Source organism: Salvelinus fontinalis, chromosome 25 (assembly GCF_029448725.1).
Source record: "Salvelinus fontinalis isolate EN_2023a chromosome 25, ASM2944872v1, whole genome shotgun sequence".
Classification (NCBI taxonomy): domain Eukaryota; kingdom Metazoa; phylum Chordata; class Actinopteri; order Salmoniformes; family Salmonidae; genus Salvelinus; species Salvelinus fontinalis.
Window position 1 is genome coordinate 42,269,291 of NC_074689.1, and position 16,893 is coordinate 42,286,183.

At 42.1% G+C, this 16,893-nt stretch overlaps 1 protein-coding gene across 1 annotated transcript in view; it reads right to left on the reverse strand.

The window, feature by feature from the left end:
- Nucleotides 1–840, reverse strand: part of cry-dash (cryptochrome DASH) — a 48,956-nt gene extending 48,116 nt beyond the window's left edge. Inside the window, exon 1 of the mRNA XM_055882220.1 lies at nt 671–840. Within this exon, the coding sequence (XP_055738195.1) occupies nt 671–733 (63 nt within the window). The 5' untranslated portion in view covers nt 734–840. The remainder of the gene's footprint in view (nt 1–670) is intronic.
- Between the last annotated feature and the right edge of the window lie 16,053 nt (nt 841–16,893).

The following is a 16,893-nucleotide window of genomic DNA, read 5'->3' on the forward strand; positions in this document are numbered from 1 at the left end:
GTTTTGAACTTTTCGCGGACTCTGATGTACAATCATCGCGAATTGAATTATGGGGAGTTTCAAGCCCGTATTGAACATAATTGTACACTCGCAAAGCCGAATGAAAACGAGGTCTGAGGGCTTAAGTTGCAAACTTCCCTTGCTTGGCTAATCATTTGGACCGCCCACCAAGATGGCGACGGGGATTCCCCCAAGGGTATAAGGCGAGGGTAAGTGGACGAGGGTGTGTCTTTTAAATGTTTGGACCTCAGCCCTAGTTTTTCAGGCATTTATTTTACGGCTGCTACGTTAGGTTAGACCGGAGAAAGCGGTTTGGGTACCCAGGCAACTATTTCTAGCCCAAGTATACAGGATTTCACCCCGATCATGTCTATTCGTCTGGGATGGCAAAAACGTGGCGAAAACGTGTAGTGTATGACCGGCATAACGTTTGTTTGCCATTATACCACAAGAAGATTTTAGCATTTTTTCCCTGTTTATTGGTGTCAGATGAGAAGAAATAAAATGATCAGAGAATGCACGATAAAACCAAATATACTTTACATTAGTGAAGAGAAAGTGCAACACTGTATATCACATTGAACATGGCTAAGTCAACGGTACACATTTTGGAATCGTTTTGTTCCAAGACTATCAGACACATTTCTGATCCAATTTAGAATCAACTTACCTCATTGTCGTGAAGACGCAAGTCATTTCTCAGCAAACATATGACTGTCCGTGAGGTAGACATATTCCACAGCTAAACACGTTTGCGATAGTACAGTTGTTGAGTGCACTATTCTCCCGACGTGGTTATGTAGCCGATGCTCCTGCAAACACCGCTGGGCTTGACTTGTGTGAAGCTAGCCACAATAAGGATTAGGCACAACAGCGGAACGTGTGGTTTGACTTCAAAATAAAAGCCCCCCCCCATTGAAACTGATCCAAATTAATACAAATAGTGGAATAATGCCATCTTTGCGCTAGATAATGCTAAACAAAGTTGGAATGTTATTATACAACTTAAAAATAAATACTATAATTAATCAATTTGACAAACCAGTAAAAAAAAAAACATTTAAAATCCCACTGGATGTATTAGACTGCATAATTGACTTGGGGACATACACACACTGTTTGTGTTGGATATTCATATTGGACTGTACAGCCTTACCTGTGGAGTGGGCACCCATGAAACAGGGTAAGGCTGTAGAGCCCAATATGAATGTCCAATAAACACAATAGGACTGACTGGGAAGGCTTTTTCCCCACAGTCAAAGTCCTGCAATAAGAGCTACGACACTAATATTTGTGGAGACTCTTTGGAATTGTAATCTGTAGGTGTCACTGTGTACATTTACATGCACAGTAATTTTTTTAGATATTAAACTGAATGTAGCAGTAGGCAGATTGCGCAATAGTCATTGCATAAACATCGTACTCTGATTATCTTAATAAATCGAAGTGTAAGATCAAAATCAAAGTAAGCCTACGCCATTTAAAACACTTTTCTGAGCAATATTTCTAATTGTTACGCCATGTAAACACTTTGATCTGCGTATTTGATCTGTTGTAGCACCAGCCGAGAGCCTCCCGCGAGAGCCCCTCTTTAGTGTGAAGTCAGTTCAGAACAACTACATGTAAAGAAGTAGTTTCCACAAACCTTATTAAGTCCAGAATCAATACGCTTCCCAAAAATAACATTGTCACTGTGGTAGAACGTTTATCTTCATTGGATGATTTTTCTGCATTTATCAAAAGTTCCATCAGGTAGCCTTATTTCAGATGTGTCATGTAAACTGCATTTTAAAAGGAAATCGTTCTTCCTGCAAAACATGTAAACGTTTTAAAATGAACTATTATATTAATCTGACTATCCACAATGTAACCGTACTCACTGAGAAGGCCGATACTCCAATTCATGGGTGCACAATCCATTGGTAAGGCTGTACATACACGGAGTATATCAAACATTAGGAGCACCTTCCTAATATTGAGTTGCACCGCTTCCCCTTTTGCCCTCAGAACAGCCTCAATTCGTCAGGGCATCGACTCTACAAGGTGTCGAAAGCGTTCCACAGGGATGATGGCCCATGTTGACTCCAATGCTTCCCACAGTTTCCACAAGGATTTCAAATCTGTCCATCACCGCATTCTTTAATCGGCAGACTCAATAGCCTTGGTTTCTCAAATGACTGCCTCGCCTGGTTCACCAACTACTTCTCTGATAGAGTTCAGTGTGTCAAAACGGAGGGCCTGTTGTCCGGACCTCTGGCAGTCTCTATGGGGGTGCCACAGGGTTCAATTCTCGGGCCGTCTCTTTTCTCTGTATATATCAATGATGTCGCTCTTGCTGCTGGTGATTCTCTGATCCACCTCTACGCAGACGACACCATTCTGTATACATCTGGCCCTTCTTTGGACACTGTGTTAACTAACCTCCAAACGAGCTTCAATGCCATACAACTCTCCTTCTGTGGCTTCCAACTGCTCTTAAATGCTAGTAAAACAAAATGCATGCTCTTCAACAACACTGCCTGCACCCACCCGCCCGTCCAGCATCACTACTCTGGACGGTTCTGACTTAGAATACGTGGACAACTACAAATACCTAGGTGGCTGGTTAGACTGTAAACTCTCCTTCCAGACTCACGTTAAACATCTCCAATCCAAAATAAAATCTAGAAATCGGCTTCCTATTTCACAACAAAGCCTCCTCCACTCATGCTGCCAAACATACCCTCATAAAACTGACTATCTTACCGATCCTTGATTTCGGCGATGTCATTTACAATAGCCCTTACTCAGCAAACTGGATGCAGTCTATCACAGTGCCATCCGTTTTGTCACCAAAGCCCCATATACTACCCACCACTGCGACCTGTATGCTCTCGTTGGCTGGCCCTCACTACATATCCGTCGCCAAACTCACTGGCTCCAGGTCATCTATAAGTCTTTACTAGGTAAATCCCCGCCTTATCTCAGCTCACTCGTCACCATAGCAACACCCGCCCGTAGCGCGCGCTCCAGCAGGTATATTTCACTGGTCATCCCCAAAACCAACACTTCCTTTGGCCGCCTTTCCTTCCAGTTCTCTGCTGCCAATGACTGGAACGAATTGCAAAAATCACTGTAGCTGGAGTCTTATATCTCCCTCTCTAACTTTAAGCATCAGCTGTCAAATCTGTAAATAGCCCACCCAACTACCTCATCCCCACATTATTACTTACCCTCTTGCTCTTTTGCACCCCAGTATCTCTACTTGCACATCATCATCTGCACATCTATCACTCCAGTATTAATGCTAAATTGTAATTATTTCACCTCTATGGCCTATTTATTGCCTTACCTCCCTACTCTTCTACATTTGCACACACTGTACATAGATTTTTCTATTTTCCTTTTCTATTGTGTTATTGACTGTACGTTTGTTTATTCTAAATGTGTAACTCTGTGTTGTTGTTTGTGTCGCACTGCTTTGCTTTATCTTGGCCAGGTCGCAGTTGTAAATGAGAACTTGTTCTCAACTAGCCTACCTGGTTAAATAAATGTGTTCTCAACTAGCCTACCTGGTTAAATAAAGGTGTTCTCAACTGGTCTACCTGGTTAAATAAAGGTGTTCTCAACTAGCCTACCTGGTTAAATAAAGGTGTTCTCAACTAGCCTACCTGGTTAAATAAAGGTGTTCAACTGGTCTACCTGGTTAAATAAAGGTGTTCAACTGGCCTACCTGGTTAAATAAAGGTGTTCTCAACTGGCCTACCTGGTTAAATAAAGGTGTTCAACTGGTCTACCTGGTTAAATAAAGGTGTTCAACTGGCCTACCTGGTTAAATAAAGGTGTTCTCAACTGGTCTACCTGGTTAAATAAAGGTTCTCAACTGGCCTACCTGGTTAAATAAAGGTGTTCAACTGGCCACCTGGTTAAATAAAGGTGTTCAACTGGCCACCTGGTTAAATAAAGGTGTTCTCAACTGGCCTACCTGGTTAAATAAAGGTGTTCAACTGGCCTACCTGGTTAAATAAAGGTTCTCAACTGGCCTACCTGGTTAAATAAAGGTTCTCAACTGGCCTACCTGGTTAAATAAAGGTGTTCTCAACTGGCCTACCTGGTTAAATAAAGGTGTTCTCAACTGGCCTACCTGGTTAAATAAAGGTTCTCAACTGGCCTACCTGGTTAAATAAAGGTGTTCAACTGGCCACCTGGTTAAATAAAGGTGTTCAACTGGCCACCTGGTTAAATAAAGGTGTTCTCAACTGGCCTACCTGGTTAAATAAAGGTGTTCAACTGGCCTACCTGGTTAAATAAAGGTTCTCAACTGGCCTACCTGGTTAAATAAAGGTTCTCAACTGGCCTACCTGGTTAAATAAAGGTGTTCTCAACTGGCCTACCTGGTTAAATAAAGGTGTTCTCAACTGGCCTACCTGGTTAAATAAAGGTTCTCAACTGGCCTACCTGGTTAAATAAAGGTGTTCTCAACTGGCCTACCTGGTTAAATAAAGGTTCTCAACTGGCCTACCTGGTTAAATAAAGGTGTTCAACTGGCCTACCTGGTTAAATAAAGGTGTTCAACTAGCCTACCTGGTTAAATAAAGGTGTTCAACTAGCCTACCTGGTTAAATAAAGGTGTTCTCAACTGGCCTACCTGGTTAAATAAAGGTGTTCTCAACTGGCCTACCTGGTTAAATAAAGGTGTTCAACTGGCCAACCTGGTTAAATAAAGGTGTTCTCAACTAGCCTACCTGGTTAAATAAAGGTGTTCTCAACTGGCCTACCTGGTTAAATAAAGGTGTTCAACTGGTCTACCTGGATAAATAAAGGTGTTCTCAACCGGCCTACCTGGTTAAATAAAGGTGTTCTCAACCGGCCTACCTGGTTAAATAAAGGTGTTCTCAACCGGCCTACCTGGTTAAATAAAGGTGTTCTCAACCGGCCTACCTGGTTAAATAAAGGTGTTCAACTGGTCTACCTGGATAAATAAAGGTGTTCTCAACCGGCCTACCTGGTTAAATAAAGGTGTTCTCATCTGGCCTACCTGGTTAAATAAAGGTGCTCAACCGGCCTACCTGGTTAAATAAAGGTGTTCTCAACCGGCCTACCTGGTTAAATAAAGGTGTTCTCAACCGGCCTACCTGGTTAAATAAAGGTGTTCTCAACCGGCCTACCTGGTTAAATAAAGGTGTTCTCAACCGGCCTACCTGGTTAAATAAAGGTGTTCTCATCTGGCCTACCTGGTTAAATAAAGGTGCTCAACCGGCCTACCTGGTTAAATAAAGGTGTTCTCAACCGGCCTACCTGGTTAAATAAAGGTGTTCTCAACCGGCCTACCTGGTTAAATAAAGGTGTTCTCAACCGGCCTACCTGGTTAAATAAAGGTGTTCTCAACTGGCCTACCTGGATAAATAAAGGTGTTCTCAACTAGCCTACCTGGTTAAATAAAGGTGTTCTCAACTGGCCTACCTGGTTAAATAAAGGTGTTCTCAACTTGCCTACCTGGTTAAATAAAGGTGTTCTCAACTGGCCTACCTGGTTAAATAAAGGTGTTCTCAACTTGCCTACCTGGTTAAATAAAGGTGTTCTCAACTAGCCTACCTGGTTAAATAAAGGTGTTCTCAACTGGCCTACCTGGTTAAATAAAGGTGTTCTCAACTGGCCTACCTGGTTAAATAAAGGTGTTCAACTGGCCTACCTGGTTAAATAAAGGTGTTCTCAACTGGCCTACCTGGTTAAATAAAGGTGTTCAACTGGCCTACCTGGTTAAATAAAGGTGTTCTCAACTGGCCTACCTGGTTAAATAAAGGTGTTCAACTGGCCTACCTGGTTAAATAAAGGTGTTCTCAACTGGCCTACCTGGTTAAATAAAGGTGTTCAACTAGCCTACCTGGTTAAATAAAGGTGTTCTCAACTGGCCACCTGGTTAAATAAAGGTGTTCAACTGGCCTACCTGGTTAAATAAAGGTGTTCAACTGGTCTACCTGGTTAAATAAAGGTGTTCAACTGGTCTACCTGGTTAAATAAAGGTGTTCAACTAGCCTACCTGGTTAAATAAAGGTGTTCTCAACTGGCCTACCTGGTTAAATAAAGGTGTTCAACTGGCCTACCTGGATGAATAAAGGTGTTCAACTGGCCTACCTGGTTAAATAAAGGTGATATAAAAATAATTATACAAAAAAAGCAGCTGTGTCAAGTTGGCTGGATGTCCTTTTGGGTGGTGAACCATTCTTGATACAAACGGGAAACTGTTGAGGTTGAAAAACCCAGCAGCGATGCAGTTCTTGACACAAACCGGTGCACCTGGCAGCTACTACCATACCCCGTTCAAAGGCACTAAAATATTGTGTCTTGCACATTCACCCTCTGAATGGCACACATACCCAATCCATGTCTCAAGTCTTAAAAATCCTTCCATAACCTGTCTCCTCTCCTTCATCTACACTGATTGAAGTGGATTTAACAAGTGACATCAATAAGGGATCCATCTTTCACCTGGATTCACCTGGTCACTCTATGTCCTGGAAAGACCAGGTGTCCTTAATGTTTCCACAGTGGGATTTAACTGTTGTCAAATGTATTAATTATTGTATTATATAACATTACAACGTTGTTTATCATTATCTAGTCCAAATATGGCATCGTTCCACTCGTTGTATCCGTTTGGATCAGTTTCAATGTGAGACTTTCATTTTGAAGGGGAACGGCAAATTCTACGATTGTGGCTAATTCTTATTGTGGCTGGCGCCACACACTGGGTTGACGCTGGCTGTTTCAGGTTTTATAACACAGGCTAAAGTTAAGCTGTTACAAAACTGTTGCTTTTGTAACACTGTAATTAACACACTTTTAGCTAATTGTTTGCTAATAATGTAGGTCTAGTAGATTTTAATTAGATGTTTAAATGTATTTTCAAATTATTAAATAAAATATCAGTTTAAAAAAAGTGAGGTTTCTGTAGGAGCCAAAAAGAAAATGGCTTATTGTTATTACTAACAAACAACATGTAAGAAAGATAGACACATCGTAGTCTTAGACATTTGATTTATTAGGCCTAACTACATGATACATGTACAAAAGAGCAACAGGATACCTGTTTTGAGGCTTTGTCATCCTATAGGAGGATTCCATTCGGAACAAGCTCCAATCAAAAGCCCAGTCAGTCATTACCAACAGTACATACATACTGCTCCTTGTCATGAGCCACTGTCTGGACAAGTACAATCTCTATAGCATGGGAATCTAACATGTATAATTAAATGTCATTTCATATAAAAGTGCAATATGATATGTACTGTATATTGGGTAGTTGACCTGACTTTTCTTGTCCATGATGGCAAACATAAATATTATTTAACTTAAATTGGCTAAAATTGTGATATAATACTAAAAGCTTTGTTTTTAACGTGGATAATGAGTAGATTCATGCAGTGTATCATTTTGTATTCTTGCAATTTTGAACCAAACATGACAATTGTTCAATGGTGTGACTGTCCCAGGTTAAGGTTGTGGAACTTTGAAATGAATGAAAAATGTCATTAAATTCCCTTCACCTACTTCATAGTAATTACACAGAAATATATTTCAATAAATAATAGTCCCCGAGTCTATTCATGATATTACCAAATAGTTATGAGTAATTACATGTTGTCCCTAAAAGCACAATTCTGTGATTATTCATCGATCCAGCATTTGGGCACCATTGCGCTGGGGAGGGTTCTCTTGGAATAAGGAAGTACAGAAGACATGGCTGGATCACATGACCTGAATACACTGGAAGCTTTATAGAAATATTTATCAAAATATTGCACTTCACTGCCATAAGAGGTCAGTTTCTTAGTCCTTTGGTGTGATGCCTTTTGAATGTTTACACTGAGTGGACAAAACATTAAGGACACCTGCTCTTTCCATGACAGACTGACCAGGTGAATCCAGGTGAAAGATATGATCCCTTATTGATGTCACTTCTTAAATCCACTTCTATCAGTGTAGATGAGGGGAGGAGACAGGTTATGGAATCATTTGTAAGCTTTGAGACAATTGAGACATGGATTGGGTATGTGTGCCATTCAGAGAGTGAATGGGCAAGACAAAATAGTTAAGTGCCTTTGAACGGGGTATGGTAGTAGGTGCCAGGCGCACCGGTTTGTGTCAAGAACTGCAACGCTGCTGGGTTTTTCACGCTCAACAGTTTCCCGTTTGTATCAGGAATGGTCCACCACCCAAAAGACGTCAAGCCAACTTGACACAACTGTAGGAAGCATTGGAGTCAACATGGACCAGGATCCCTGTTGTACGAAAGACTATTGAGAGTAAATATTAGTTAATCATAGGAGAGCTGTAGCTCCACCCACCGGGGATGTCGAGTAGAGCACTACGGGCGATCTCTAACTGAGGAGACGGAAGTAACTAGAGAAAGTACACAAGCAAAGTAATACGTTCCAGCCATCTCCTGTGATTACCTTTTTTTTGTTATCATTCTTTGTTTTAGCCAAGGCCAGTGTGCGTCCTTCAGAAATGTGAGTTCATATTTCTCACTCTTCATGTATTGTGGACACACTTGTCTTTGTTATGCTACATAGTGTTTTTACAGCGAGCTAGCATCTGTAAGCCTGTTGTTTCTGTCATCTCATTTCAGACATTTAGCATTTCAGTGTATTGTATAACGTCCACCAGTGTCTTATATGAGCTGCGGTTGTGTGGATGTTTACTGTATAGATGATGTGGGTTTTGTGTTAGCAATGAGCCTTGTGGATGTAGCTATATACATACACGTTCATACAGTTGTGTGAGGATGACGGTGCTGCTGGGTAGTCCTGGGTAGCCCTGGGTAGCCCTGGGTAGCCCTGGGTAGCCCTGGGTAGTCCTGGGTAGTCCTGGGTAGCCCTGGGTAGCCCTGGGTAGTCCTGGGTAGTCCTGGGTAGTCCTGTCCTCCTCTGATCATTCATTAGTGAAGTCACAGCCATGTTGTTAGGTTTTATTGTCCTGGGTAGTCCTGGGTAGTCCTGGGCAGTCCTGGGTAGTCCTGGGTAGTCCTGGGTAGTCCTGGGTAGTCCTGGGTAGTCCTGTCCTCCTCTGATCATTCAGTAGTGAAGTCACAGCCATGTTGTTAGGTTGTATTGTCCTGGGTAGTCCTGGGTAGTCCTGGGTAGTCCTGGGTAGTCCTGGGCAGTCCTGTCCTCCTCTGATCATTCAGTAGTGAAGTCACAGCCATGTTGTTAGGTTGTATTGTCCTGTGCAGCATTAAACTACCTCAACTGGAATCCTACCAGTCTGTCATCAGCCCAACATGTCCTCCACTACAGAAACTGAGAAGCAGGAATCCTACCAGTCTGTCATCAGCCCAACATGTCCTCCACTACAGAAACTGAGAAGCAGGAATCCTACCAGTCTGTCATCAGCCCAACATGTCCTCCACTACAGAAACTGAGGAGCATTGTACTCAATATGGGCCTGTGAGGAACATTGAGGTAGACCATTCTCATTAGGGGCAGACCATTCTCATTAGGGGCAGACCATTCTCATTAGGGGCAGACCATTCTCATTAGGGGCAGACCATTCTCATTAGGGGCAGACCATTCTCATTAGGGGCAGACCATTCTCATTAGGGGCAGACCATTCTCATTAGGGGCAGACCATTCTCATTAGGGGCAGACCATTCTCATTAGGGGCAGACCATTCTCATTAGGGGTAGACCATTCTCATTAGGGGCAGACCATTCTCATTAGGGGCAGACCATTCTCATTAGGGGCAGACCATTCTCATTAGGGGCAGACCATTCTCATTAGGGGCAGACCATTCTCATTAGGGGCAGACCATTCTCATTAGGGGCAGACCATTCTCATTAGGGGCAGACCATTCTCATTAGGGGCAGACCATTCTCATTAGGGGCAGACCATTCTCATTAGGGGCAGACCATTCTCAGTAAGGAGAGGGGATAGTCCTATAGGACAGCAGTTGATTGAGGATCCCACCACCAATGACAACACATGGTTAACTGGTCCATAGGTTGTGAAGAGAGAGCTGTGAGATCTAGGGTCAGTTTACCAAACCTTAACACTGTCTGGGAGGTGGGATTTTCATCCTGACTCACTAAAACATGACATAAAATATGGATATTGCATAATGTCAAATACTACTTTGTTGGACAGAATACCTGTATTTTTATTTAGCATGGATTCTCACCTTGTTATCTGGGTGTCTTCATTCTTCTGAAAAAACTTGATAATGATTAACGTTATGGAAGTTATTGAATAAACCAGTTCATAAATCCAGCCGAGAGAAGAGGACCCAAACCCTAAACAGTTACATCCGGAAGCTGCGCTCAGTTTATGTATTTGGCGAGCAAGTAAAGCAAAAAGCTTCTATCACCCTGGTAAAACATTGCATATAAATGTCCTCTCTTCCATGTATATAAATAATCCACTGGTGACCACTGAGCGTCCCTCGAAGGCTGCAAAAGAACAGCTGTATTCGAGAGAGAAGTTTCAGTCTCGCTCCCTGCTTCGATCGGCTCCTCTTCCCCACAACATTCAGAGCAGCGAGTCTCCCCTCCGTCTCAACTGGTATTCTGCCAGCAGCACAAATGATAACGTCACGTTGTATGCTAATGAGGAAACCTATTGAGTAATTCCAATTAGATATGTTTTATTTATTTAAAACAGTAGTGTAAAGTACTTGTAAAATACTTTAAAGTACTACTTAAGTAATTTTGTGGGGTATCTGTACCTTACTATTGATATGTTTTATGTTTACTCCACTACATTCCTAAAGAAAATAATGTACTTTTTACTCCATACATTTTCCCCTGATACACAAAAGTAATCATTACATTTTGAATGCTTAGCAGCACGGGAAAATGGTCCAATTCACACACCTATCAGGAGAACATCCCTGGTCATCCCTACTGCCTCTGACCTGGAGGACTCACTAAACAGAGAACATCCCTGGTCATCCCTACGGCCTCTGATCTGGAGGACTCACTAAACAGAGAACATCCCTGGTCATCCCTACTGACTCTGACCTGGAGGACTCACTAAACAGAGAACATCCCTGGTCATCCCTACTGCCTCTGATCTGGAGGACTCACTAAACAGAGAACATCCCTGGTCATCCCTACTGACTCTGACCTGGAGGACTCACTAAACAGAGAACATCCCTGGTCATCCCTACTGCCTCTGATCTGGAGGACTCACTAAACAGAGAACATCCCTGGTCATCCCTACTGACTCTGACCTGGAGGACTCACTAAACAGAGAACATCCCTGGTCATCCCTACCGCCTCTGATCTGGAGGACTCACTAAACAGAGAACATCCCTGGTCATCCCTACCGCCTCTGATCTGGAGGACTCACTAAACAGAGAACATCCCTGGTCATCCCTACTGCCTCTGATCTGGAGGACTCACTAAACAGAGAACATCCCTGGTCATCCCTACTGCCTCTGATCTGGAGGACTCACTAAACAGAGAACATCCCTGGTCATCCCTACTGACTCTGATCTGGAGGACTCACTAAACAGAGAACATCCCTGGTCATCCCTACTGTCTCTGATCTGGAGGACTCACTAAACAGAGAACATCCCTGGTCATCCCTACTGCCTCTGATCTGGAGGACTCACTAAACAGAGAACATCCCTGGTCATCCCTACTGCCTCTGATCTGGAGGACTCACTAAACAGAGAACATCCCTGGTCATCCCTACTGTCTCTGATCTGGAGGACTCACTAAACAGAGAACATCCCTGGTCATCCCTACTGCCTCTGATCTGGAGGACTCACTAAACAGAGAACATCCCTGGTCATCCCTACTGCCTCTGATCTGGAGGACTCACTAAACAGAGAACATCCCTGGTCGTCCCTACTGCCTCTGATCTGGAGGACTCACTAAACACAAAGGCTTCGTTTGTAAATTATGTCTGAGTGTTGGAGAGTGCTCCTGGCTATCTTTAAATTTAAAAAAACAAAGAAAATTGTGCCACCTGGTTTGCTTAATATAAGGAATTTGAAATGATTTATACTTTTAATTTTCATACTTAAGTTAATTTATTTTTATTTAACCTTTATTTAAAACCAAATACTTTTACTCAAGTAATATTTTACTGGGTGACTTTTTTCATTTTCTATTAAAAAGGTATCTTTACTTTTACTCAAGTATGACAATTGGGTACTTTTTTCCACCACTGTATTTAAATATAGCCTTCAACATACCAGTATGTGTGTAAACTTTCAGAAGAAATAATGGAATTAATAATACAATATAAAAAAATAAACTTACCCATTTATTTTTTCAAAGGTGGTAGGTAGCAAGTTTCAAGTTTTAATGTCATGTGCATAAGTACAGTGAAATGGCTTCCTTGAAGCTCTAAACCCAGTAGTGAATATCAATGTAGCACTAAAGATAACAACGTAGAACAAACACACAAGAAAGGAAGAAGCTACTGCACAGTTTATACAGGGTCAGTACCATATTAACACTGTACAGGCATACTGGAGTGATGGAGGTAGATGTGTATAGGGGTAAGGTGACTATATACAGGGTCAGTACCATATTAACAATGTACAGGGATACTGGAGTGATGGAGGTAGATATGTATAGGGGTAAGGTGACTATATACAGGGTCAGTCCCATATTAACAATGTACAGGGATACTGGAGTGATGGAGGTAGATATGTATAGGGGTAAGGTGACTATATACAGGGTCAGTACCATATTAACAATGTACAGGGATACTGGAGTGATGGAGGTAGATATGTATAGGGGTAAGGTGACTATATACAGCAGGGGTGTCAAACTCATTCCACGGAGGGCCTAGTGTCTGCAGGTTTTTGGTTTTTCCTTTCAATAAAGCCCTAGACAACCAGGTGTGGGGAGTTCCTAACTAATTAGTGATGTTAATTCATCAATCAAGTACAAGGGAGGAGCGAAAACCCGCAGACACTCGGCCCTCCGTGGAATGAGTTTGACACCTGTGATATACAGGGTCAGTACCATATTAACACTGTACAGGGATACTGGAGTGATGGAGGTAGATATGTATAGGGGTAAGGTGACTATATACAGGGTCAGTACCATATTAACAATGTACAGGGATACTGGAGTGATGGAGGTAGATATGTATAGGGGTAATCATACTATATACAGGGTCAGTACCATATTAACAATGTACAGGGATACTGGAGTGATGGAGGTAGATATGTATAGGGGTAATCATACTATATACAGGGTCAGTACCATATTAACAATGTACAGGGATACTGGAGTGATGGAGGTAGATATGTATAGGGGTAAGGTGACTATATACAGGGTCAGTACCATATTAACACTGTACAGGGATACTGGAGTGATGGAGGTAGATATGTATAGGGGTAAGGTGACTATATACAGGGTCAGTACCATATTAACAATGTACAGGGATACTGGAGTGATGGAGGTAGATATGTATAGGGGTAATCATACTATATACAGGGTCAGTACCATATTAACAATGTACAGGGATACTGGAGTGATGGAGGTAGATATGTATAGGGGTAAGGTGACTATATACAGGGTCAGTACCATATTAACAATGTACAGGGATACTGGAGTGATGGAGGTAGATATGTATAGGGGGAAGGTGACTATATACAGGGTCAGTACCATATTAACACTGTACAGGGATACTGGAGTGATGGAGGTAGATATGTATAGGGGTAAGGTGACTATATACAGGGTCAGTACCATATTAACAATGTACAGGGATACTGGAGTGATGGAGGTAGATATGTATAGGGGTAAGGTGACTATATACAGGGTCAGTACCATATTAACAATGTACAGGGATACTGGAGTGATGGAGGTAGATATGTATAGGGGTAAGGTGACTATATACAGGGTCAGTACCATATTAACAATGTACAGGGATACTGGAGTGATGGAGGTAGATATGTATAGGGGTAATCATACTATATACAGGGTCAGTACCATATTAACACTGTACAGGCATACTGGAGTGATGGAGGTAGATATGTATAGGGGTAAGGTGACTATATACAGGGTCAGTCCCATATTAACAATGTACAGGGATACTGGAGTGATGGAGGTAGATATGTATAGGGGTAAGGTGACTATATACAGGGTCAGTACCATATTAACAATGTACAGGGATACTGGAGTGATGGAGGTAGATATGTATAGGGGTAAGGTGACTATATACAGGGTCAGTACCATATTAACAATGTACAGGGATACTGGAGTGATGGAGGTAGATATGTATAGGGGTAATCATACTATATACAGGGTCAGTACCATATTAACACTGTACAGGCATACTGGAGTGATGGAGGTAGATATGTATAGGGGTAAGGTGACTATATACAGGGTCAGTACCATATTAACACTGTACAGGGATACTGGAGTGATGGAGGTAGATATGTATAGGGGTAAGGTGACTATATACAGGGTCAGTACCATATTAACAATGTACAGGGATACTGGAGTGATGGAGGTAGATATGTATAGGGGTAAGGTGACTATATATAGGGACAGTACCATATTAACAATGTACAGGGATACTGGAGTGATGGAGGTAGATATGTATAGGGGTAAGGTGACTATATACAGGGTCAGTCCCATATTAACAATGTACAGGGATACTGGAGTGATGGAGGTAGATATGTATAGGGGTAAGGTGACTATATACAGGGTCAGTACCATATTAACAATGTACAGGGATACTGGAGTGATGGAGGTAGATATGTATAGGGGTAAGGTGACTATATACAGGGTCAGTACCATATTAACACTGTACAGGGATACTGGAGTGATGGAGGTAGATATGTATAGGGGGAAGGTGACTATATATAGGGACAGTACCATATTAACAATGTACAGGGATACTGGAGTGATGGAGGTAGATATGTATAGGGGTAAGGTGACTATATACAGGGTCAGTACCATATTAACAATGTGCAGGGATACTGGAGTGATGGAGGTAGATATGTATAGGGGTAAGGTGACTATATACAGGGTCAGTACCATATTAACAATGTGCAGGGATACTGGAGTGATGGAGGTAGATATGTATAGTGATGGAGGTAGATATGTATAGGGGTAAGGTGACTAGGCGTCAGGATATTTGATAAACAGAGTAGCAGCAGTGTATGTGATGATTATATATGATTGTGTGTAGAGTCAGTGTAAATGTGCAACAGGTAGCCTAGTGGTTAGAGCGTTAGGCCAATAACCAAAAGGTTGCTGGATCAAATCCCCGAGCTGACAAGGTAAACCTCTGTCGTTCTGAACAAGTTAACCCACTGTTCCCCAGTAGGCCGTCAGTGTAAATGAGAATTTGTTCTTAACTGACTTGCCTAGTTTGATAAAGGTTCACTGTAAAAAGTGTGTAGAGTCCTGTGAGTGTGTATAGAGACAGTGCAAAAATGTCAATAAAACAAGGACCAACTCAGTCTGTGTTGCCATTCTGTTAGCTTAGCCTGCTGCACCTGAGTGGTCTAAGGCACTGCATCTCAGTGCTAGAGGTGTCACTACAGGCCCTGGTTTGATTCCAGGCTGTATCACAACCGGCTGTGATTGGGCGGCGCACAATTGTCCGGGGTAGGTTGTCTTTGTAAATAAGAGTTTGACTCGCCTACTAAGGATAAATGAAAAAGCTATTTATCAGTCTTATGTCTTGGGGACAGAAACTGTTCAGGACCCTGTTTGTGTCAGACTTGATGCACCGGTGATGTGCAGAAGCAGAGAGAACAGTCTATGGCTGGAGTCTTTAACAATTTTCTGGGCCTTCACAACGTGAAAAACAGTTGTGCTGCACGAGTGCTAAAACATGGATATTCCCCAAGTTTAGCATGCATGTCTTTGCAGGGGGGGGGGGGGGGACTCTTATTAGGATAATTAAAAAATCATCAATCATGCTGGCAGCATAATATCCTGCTGCCAGCAGAACGGTAATAGAGTCCCCTCAGAGCACTGGTTCTGATGTCTGTAAGAACGTGAGCATCAAAAAATAATGACACTTTGAGGACTGGCTCCACACACTGCTATCTGCTGCCCCCCGGTGGATACGTGGGACCCCAGTCAGAGTAGAGACACAAACGTTTGAATTAAAGTTTAGATGTTGGTTTTTGTTTTTACCTTTATTTAACTAGGCATGATACAATCTTCGGCAAAATCATTCGCAAGGAGATTCCTGCAAAAATATTATTTGAAGATTAACAAATTCTTATTTACAATGACGGCCTAGGAACAGTGGGTTAACTGCCTTGTTCAGGGGCAGAACGACAGATGTTTTACCTTGTAAGATCAGGGATTCGATCCAGCAACCTTTCTGTTACAGGCCCAAGGCTCTAACCACCAGGCCACCTGCCGCCCCTTATTTGATATACTAGACATTATTGGACATGCGCATTTACATTTGGGACTGACGCTGTTTATTAAGTTTCCTGAGCACTCCAGTCCTTCCCCAGAAGTATAATGCAAACGGTACCAGACCCATCTATTTCGTCCCTCCATGTTTGCCGTAGCTTATCGTAACAAGGAAATATGCCAAAGTTCATGGTCGTCACTAGTTACCACAACCGCAAAGCCCTAAACCCCCTATTTTTTAAAAATGCATCTTAAAGTTTAACTTTATACCTAACTTTAAACACCGTGCTAACCTTATGCCTAATCCTAACCTCAATTTGAGACCAAAAAGCACATTTCTGTTTTCATTAATTTTTACGATATAGCCAATATGGACTTTGTGGCTGTAATAACTAGTGGAAACCAAAGTTCAATGGCTGGATCATTGGCCGTGTTCGAGAGCATCAACACGGTGATGTTTCATAGGAACGTTGTAAATGACTGACTGATCTACAAATAACATTGACAAGTAATTTATGATGCAAGGTGACTTGTAGATCACTCAGCTTCGACTTGCCTTTAAA